Source organism: Wolffia australiana, chromosome 7 (assembly GCF_029677425.1).
Source record: "Wolffia australiana isolate 7733 chromosome 7, ASM2967742v1".
Lineage (NCBI taxonomy): Eukaryota > Viridiplantae > Streptophyta > Magnoliopsida > Alismatales > Araceae > Wolffia > Wolffia australiana.
In genome coordinates, this window is record NC_135841.1 from 14,019,885 (window position 1) to 14,028,205 (window position 8,321).

Here is an 8,321-nt window from a genome sequence, read left to right on the forward strand (position 1 = left end):
TTTTAAGATCATTTTATATGTATTACCTTCATCTTTACTAGAATTTTCATCTCATGCAATAAATGGAGCTTTGATAAAACAATGAAGTTTAATATAATTTTTACATATTTTACAAGTTCAAGTATTTCTCAATAAAAATATGTTTAAAATGCTGATAATTTTAATGAGATTAATACTCCTGTCTAATACGTCAATCTATGTTTTGCAGGTTGGACATTAAAGGTAAATAAATAAACAAAAAAGAGATATACTATATTTAAGTGGGCAGTGAGGGTTGAGCCTAGGTGCAGCGCACTCAAGCCAGCCATAGGCAGACAAATGCAAGGCGATGAAGCCTACCTGCAGCCAGCAAGCTGCGACCCTCGGCACAAGCCCTAGTAATCTGGCAAGGAGCCCGCAAAGGCTTACTATAGAGGTAGCCCTCACACATGCATGGGGGATATGACATGTTATTTAAAATAACTATATTTATCAGGTTTACATAGTTGTCATTTTTCTAATCCTTTCCAATATGGGATCATATCTCACTGTTTCTTTCAGCTCTGCACCAAGGCCGGGCTGCCAAGTGATAATAAGTGACAACGAAAAAAACAAAGTAGTAATGAACGAGCTTTGAGCCGGCCCATCCCGAAGCCTGCATCACAAGGGGCCGGTTCATAAGCAGCATATTAATCACAATTGTCTGATATCCCTAAGGAAGATCAGACAGTCCACACTATATTTAACCCATTATTTGTTTTTATTTTTTTCCTCCAAGGCTCTGATTGGCCACTTCTTCAATGAGGACAATTGAGCTACATGATCGACGAATCAGGAGACAGATTACTGCCAGGGTAGCTAACGGGCCACTGATTGGGTTGTCAATATGGCAAGGGTGAGTCACCATAAACTTCTAGAGGTCCATGGGGTGATTTAATTGCAGGTGTTAACCCCTCTAGAAGCCAAATCCTATGACCAGGAACATCCATCTCTGTTCGGGCTGTTGTCCTCCTCCGGCTCAACAGCAATTTTCAACTAAGGGGGACTGCCTCATGCAATCCAGTGCCCTTGGTGGGCCAGACCATGTCATTTGCGGTTATTGGTGATCGCCCAGGATCCTTAATAGGGGGTTTTGGACTGTAATTTTTGATCTTTTGATGGAAATAAATCAGCGGAAATGGGAGACCCATCTTGAGATCTTCCAAGCAAGTTGGAGAGGATGACAGCTGTAGGGTGGCGGGTCTGGCTGAAGAAGGCACACAAGAAGGTCTAGGAATCATTGACGGTGTGCCATCGTCACAGAGGGTGGCTGAGATGCAAGCCAAAGTGAGGGGCTGGCGGACAGCGCCTCGATCCTCAATCATTCAAATCAGGGCACCAACAGTGATTTTGTGATAATTATTGAGTGGATATTGAGCTTGTATGAATTATTCCATGATAATATTTTTTAGAAATTGACGCTGCAATCTGGACTCGAATTTTGTCTTCTTAACTCAACCTCTCTAAGGCATTCCATCAAACATGTTCCATGCATTGGGTATTTTACATGAAATTTCCAGGTTTTACCTCATTAAAAGTGCTAAAAAAATACTTATTAAATATATCTACTTGTATAAAACATATCCTTATCATTCTAAGTTATCATAAATGTAAAACAATAAAACTATTAACTTTTTAAAAACTTTAATATCCTCTCTCTATCTACTTACCTGAATTCATTTAATCTAAATAAAATATATTATCTCTACTTGTTTTTATTTTATATTTTAGCATATCTATATATACATATACATCTTTATCTCTTCATTTAATCTATAACTCGATTAATAATCACTTCTTCCCCGTATCTATCATAGTTCTATTCCCTTTCTTCTTCACTCTTCTTATGACCTCTTATTAAAATAAATATTCCAATTATTTAACTCCTTACATCTTACCAAAGATAAAGTTGCTGTTAACTAAGTAAATATAAATATCCATTATTATTATACCGATCTCCTATCTTACATAAAAATGACAATTAACTAAATAAATATGCGTCCTATCCTATTATTAGTATTTTACTATTCTATATATCTCACTAATTTTGCCTAATTTTCCACTTCCTACATTAGCATCATCCACAATCATAATACCATTACTTCATTTCAAATAGCGTACTTCTTTATTATCTCTAGTATCTATAAAGAGATATGAATAATATATTATATTATCTCTCTCTTTCTCTAGCTCTCTCTCATATGACTTATTATTCCTCACTATTAAGTATTATCTTAATTCTCTCATCCATTAGATACTACCTTCCAACTACTAATTACTTATGTTCGACTATTCCACTATCTTCCCCACTATTATTATGTCTAATACTGAACTAAAACTAATTTCTTTAAGTACCAATATTATCATACTAAATTTTCTATCACTCTAAAGTCCAGACTCTTTTGAAACTAGACATGGGTGTTCTATTCTGTTCATTTAAAATGAACAAAAGTTTTGCACAAAAGAACCACACAGGACCCTGTTCATTGTTCTGTTCTCTAATTGTACAAAAACTAGAACAGATGTTTGAACAATTTGCACAATCCAAACAAAATTTTCACAGTCCGCACAAAATTTGCACGTCGTGAAATTTGCACAAATTTGCATAACCCGAACAAAATTCACACAATCAGAACAATTCACACAATCCAAACAAATTTCGCACAGAGTGAACAAAATTCACACAATGCGTCAAAATTCACACAAAATTTGCACAATTACTAAATTCCGTACAAACTGCTTCACAATTTGACTGAATTTGCATAATTCACACTAATTAGTTGGGAAAAAATGTTTATAAGATTGAAGGTACAAATCAAGCCGCAGTTTTGACATATACACGTCTGATTAACCAAAGTACAACATACACATTTATATAAACATGAGTGTCTTATTATCATTGTGCCACAATCTCATGGAGAAACAATCACCGCTTTTGACGATTGGCAAGAGCAAACAGCTTTACAAAGATCCGTCGTCTCCAAAAACTTCTCAGTGTTGACCAGAATCAGCAGCCCATACTCGAAAACAAGCTTCTTGCATTAACAAATAATTAAAAAACTATAAGAACCTCACGACAAAAAAATTCAAAATACCTGCTGCTTGTACTGTTCCACGTTGTTGCATGCCTTCAGAAACACTTGGATTATATCCACCTAAACCCATAGTAAATTTTAATAAGACTTGAGTAAGTTTAGGTAATATTTAGCTTACATTATTTCTGATTCTGAAGCTGACCTGTGTCTCAGGGTCCTTTAATTTTGTCAAAACTTCTAGGATGGTCTGCTGGCAAGTAGAGCAGATTTCCTCTACATTAGTTGTCGGAACAGCCGTCTGGGCTCCACATAGATCTACCTTCTTGCAGAACGCTTCTGGCTGGACTGAGCCAACTTCCACGAAGAAGTGGGGGGCGTAGTAGTCCACCAGTGAAATGCACTTTGGAAAGAGAATAATAAAAAATAATATCAATAAAGTTTTGATTTACCACATGAATTATTAGATTATTTGAGAACCTGCTCTTTCAAATGATGCAACTGAGAGCAAGCATGGTGCAGCCTCTCGATGGGCTCTTCTTGGGTCTTATTGGAGTTGAAATAGTCCAATGCTTGAGATGCAAACTCTTCACATAGTGTGCAGAGATTATTGTTGTTTCTTTGCCTTCCGAAGAAACTACGATTTGTTCAGTGGAGATATTAATATGATATGAAGTCGAATGATGAAACTTGCCTATGAAAGTCTGATGAGTAATAGATGGGAGATGAAAATTTATTGGAGATAACAGATTCTTCTACACCTTTGACGTCGGCGTTGATACACTTAATGCTCAAGAAAAGAAGAAACAAGAGGCCAAGCCTGACAACCATTATCCTGAAAAATAATTAAGGAAAATAGATGAATTTCGGGATCGAAGTCGAATTTGGTCGACTCGATAATCATATGGTTGGTAACAAAGATAATGCAAGAGACTGTTTTTTGAGCTGAAACAAAAAATTTGATTTGGCAGCACCATTCAGTATCGTGGTTCCTCAGCCACCATTAGAGAAATTTGAGTATTGTTGCTGAATTACTCGTCAAGAACAAAGAATTGAACTTTATTTATAGGGTATTATTTAAAGAATTCATTAATCCAAAGTCATGGAAAAAATCAACATGAAGTTAACCTTTCCTGTAGGATGATCAAACAGAAATCCCTGGATTGAATGGGACGCGTTGATTCTGGTTTAACGGCTTTGTCTTTACTTGGGACCCTTCAAACAAATGAAACATAATTCATGCAATTCGGATCACACAATAAAATTAGTGTGCGAAAGCTCAACAAGGAGCTCCTCCGTTCTTATTGGATTCTAGCCCACACGTGACCATCTGAAATCAATAAAACATATTTTTTCAAAAATATAGACATAATAGCTGAACATGGTAGGGAATCCATAAAAATCCTTACCATAGTTAGGAGCCAATCTAATATCTGAGAACAATGTAAAAATCATTAAAATGAAACAATACATCATGACGCATGAAAGCAAATCTAAGTGAATTTATGAACATACAGACATAATGCTAGATAGATAAATCGATAGGATGTCAATAGATAGAAATAAAAATAGATGTTAGAATGATTGATAGGTAGAATACAAGATATTGAATCTGATTGATTTCTGGTTATGAACCTGATAGTTAGCCAAAAAATACCGTACCGAATTGCAACGTTGTGCGAGATGGTTGGTCTCTACGTGAATTTGACCTCCATGATTGACGCCGTGGTCTTCCACATATTCATCTTGTTCTTTGACCATTCTTCCCGTGCCCCGACTACCGAGTTCAGATTGTCACTGTTGCTAACCTAAAAACATTAGTAGAAAAGGAAAATAGATATGAGGATCACACCTTGATTAAATTTGAAAAATACAGATCAAAATCCGTGAGAAAGATGAGCGAACAATCATCCAAGACAGTATTTTTAGAGTAGTCTTGACATTGGATGGTGGATTAGTCTTCCACAATAATGCTATAGGATTCTCGCATCTAGCTCACAGTTCTCTTCCATCTTCGTCACCGGTAGTGGGTGTTGGACAACTAAACTGCGACATGAAAAAATGAAAGATTTTACCAATGTGTAATAATACTTTAAACACAATGTGGGTGAAATAATACTTTAAACTCAATGTGCAAGTAAATTAATAGTTCAATACACCAGTAAAGGAAGAATAACAGAGTATATGTCATTAGATGATGGCAAAAATTGAGAGTCTAACCAATGGGTGCATCCACATGGATGGCAAATCGGTCATCATCACCATCACCGTCATCATCCTCTTTTGCTCTCAAATCATCGTTGCTGTAGTATGACTTCAACATCATCAGGACTTCGACACTCTATGCTGTGAGCCTCAATCGCTTTTAGTTGATTACACGACACCCTTTTGAGAATAGACGCTCACACGTGGCACTTGTCGCTTGAACTGCTAGAAATTTCTTTGCCACCAATGCTAATGCGGGGTAAGAAACCTGACCTGTTATGGGGATAAAAGCAGTTAGAAATTCAATAAGGTAAGTAAGAAAATTTTAATCTAACGATGCACATTATCTGATACCTGTCATCTTCCACCAATGCAACACCTTTGTACCACGTGCTGGGGGGGGGGGGCGTCGCGTACACATAGGGCTCTTCAATTGGATCAACTCTTTGTGGTAGCTCGCATGGATCTAGTAGTTCTTGGAGCTCCATTTGTAGGAAATCATTCCTCAGTGATAGAGTAGATAGTTTGGTGGACTGATTCCCCAGGTTCCTGGATATTGAATATGACTTCACGATAGTCCAGCCGGTAGATAGAACATTGTTCTTAGCCTGTGGATCAATCAAGAGAAGCTTCATTGATGGATCAAGTGGAAGCGATAGTGAAAGCCTCGTCTCGTGTTAGCACGGACACATATTTCTCTAGCTTTGCCCACATAGCAGAACATACGTTAGCTAAGCCATTCCTTGCCTAGCGGAGATAGCATGTCCAACTGGAAGCATGGATGAGTTTGATATTCCCACACTAATTGGCTCAAGATGCCTCATCAATCCCTTTATAATGACCACACCCTCATTTGAAGTCAGTGTCTTGCTCTGAATAGCAATAGAGGTACCATACTGGAGTGGTTTGAGTAGGTCAACAAATTTTTCTACTAGGTCTCTTTTTACTCAAGTAAAGTAGGTCTTCTACGAGCATATAACATCATCATATCAATAACTATTTTCTTCTCAAGGCACCCGCGTAGCATTTTGTATGCAGAGCTTCACCTAGTAGGGCAATCTAGCTGGATCCTCCTTGTGTTTGTCATATTCAATTGTCTACAGTATGAAAAATACTTCACCTCTTGCCTTGACGATCCTCGTATTGCACTAACCACGTCTCTTAGGCACTGAACAATATCCCCTAAGGAAATAGCTGAAGAAGGATCAGACTCGACTGCATCCAACACACCATCAAGGTTTGTGAGGTCTACTTCATCAAAGTTGACTCGGGCTCATCTTCGACGACATGGAGCACCTTCAATCTGGCCTGCATAACTAAGTTGATCACATGCGCAATACACAAGACATGTCTCTTTGCAGTGCAACGGACGTTCACTGGCCGCAACTCTTGTTCTAATGTCACCATTATTATTGCGTTGTTCGAAGCATTATCCAAAGTAATAGCACATATTTTTGTGCTCAAATTAAATTCTACAAGAACCTCTAACACAACCTTGCTCAAGCACTCCCTAGTGTGCGATCCTTCCAACTGGTGTATAACAAGGACACATTCACACATTTTCCATTCCTTGTCTCCCAATGAACTTTGAGACCTATGAAGGAGATTTGATTCACAAAAGTCCAACAATCTAGAGTGATGGCAACTATATCAACACTCTCCGGTTGGTCAATATAAAGCTTGAAAGCTTTTTCCTTCACAGTCCTTGTCGACGGAATGGATATCTCCTCTTGTGTGATGTATTGAAGCAGTCGTATGAAGTATTTCTTACATACAATATTCCACGGTGAGGCTGACTGACAAATGAAACATACAAGCTCCTCTTTTGTCATCTCAAACGTGTGACCATAGAAGTGTATTTTTTCATTCAATTTTTGGTCAAAGATGTTCGCCACAGATGGTTGGTTAGAAGAGCTGCCTTCTTGTGCCTTCAACTCATTATACTCTTTTTGGTGCATATTTTGAAAATGACGCCATAGGACCGTGCTACAATTATACTTATTTTGCTCTACAATCACAACACGACCCTAATTACGGGTCGCACAAAGGTTGCACGTGAACACCTTTAGTGCAACCTCTGTGAAGTGTATCTGTGTAGTGCATACATTCTTTCTCTCTTTTTCTTCTTTTCGCTTCGGCCAACACTCCCCTGGGACGATGACGAGATTTCATAGGCACCAGAAGCATGCAAGAGAGGTGCTCTAGGCATCCAAAATTACAGTTGAAATATAAATTTACCTGATAATTCATCCAATATCAAAATAATTTGAGACAAAGTTTGAAGTGCAATTAAAGTAAAAATGTTAAAACAGATTCGTAAATTGAAGTATATAAAATATATGACTACTTGAATGTAGAAATATAAAATTTTCCTCCTCTAGGTATATATAGAAGCAAAATAAATGAAATATATGACAATAACTAAGAACAAGATGGAGTGATTCAAAAAATAGCTGGAGCATGAGAAAATCCCATAAACTCTACAAAAATCAGGATATCACCCTAATACGTGATAATCATAATTCAGAATAGCAGATGAATTTAAGCACTCGAAGTCATTCTAACGCACTTATTTGATAATCATTATGCATCTATATGTGTAAAATTCAGAATATCACTCCACAAAATCAGATAAATTTAAACATTCAAAGTCATGGTATTGCACTTATATGATATCCATAATATATATTAAAAAATAATGAATAAAGTCACAAAAAATGATAATAAACCTCATTTGGAGTCAAATAGGGTGCCAAGAAAGAAAAACATCAAACAACAAATAATATTTCTTTATGGAAGCCATCTGAGGGAAAAAATCGGTGAGACAAATGCATAATTACCATCTTGAAAAATTCATACTGCAATTGAGGTTTATTTTAGTATTCAACGATTTGTGTCAATTGGAAATAAAAGCCTCGGGAGGTCAATTATATAGAATTTACTGTATTTGTGCACTGTTCTTTTCTAAGATGAGATTTGGAGGTAGTCTTGATCTTTTGAAAAGTAAAATGGTTTTATAAACATTAAAAATGCCAGTACGAACAATGCCTATGAAATCTGTTGTTT

The 8,321-nt window shown here is 36.8% G+C and overlaps 1 protein-coding gene across 1 annotated transcript; it reads right to left on the reverse strand.

Annotated features, from left to right (window-relative positions):
• Positions 1-2,930: 2,930 nt before the first annotated feature.
• Positions 2,931-5,743, reverse strand: LOC144706018 (uncharacterized). The gene is made up of 7 exons (XM_078578896.1): positions 5,610-5,743; positions 5,457-5,528; positions 3,745-3,885; positions 3,531-3,687; positions 3,256-3,453; positions 3,114-3,173; positions 2,931-3,053 (listed from the first exon to the last, which is right to left on the reverse strand). Exons 1-7 carry the CDS (start codon positions 5,741-5,743, stop codon positions 2,931-2,933), a joined length of 885 nt encoding a protein of 294 aa, XP_078435022.1.
• Positions 5,744-8,321: the final 2,578 nt, after the last annotated feature.

Bases quoted from the DNA above. Each gene is read 5' to 3' on its own strand.
- LOC144706018 (XM_078578896.1), bottom strand. From the start codon at position 5,743: ATGGAGCTCCAAGAACTACTAGATCCATGCGAGCTACCACAAAGAGTT. The intron at 3,454-3,530 runs GTTCTCAAATAA...CTCTTTCCAAAG, and splicing joins TGCATCATTTGAAAGAGCAG to TGCATTTCACTGGTGGACTA. The intron at 3,174-3,255 runs GTCAGCTTCAGA...CTATGGGTTTAG, and splicing joins TAAAGGACCCTGAGACACAG to GTGGATATAATCCAAGTGTT.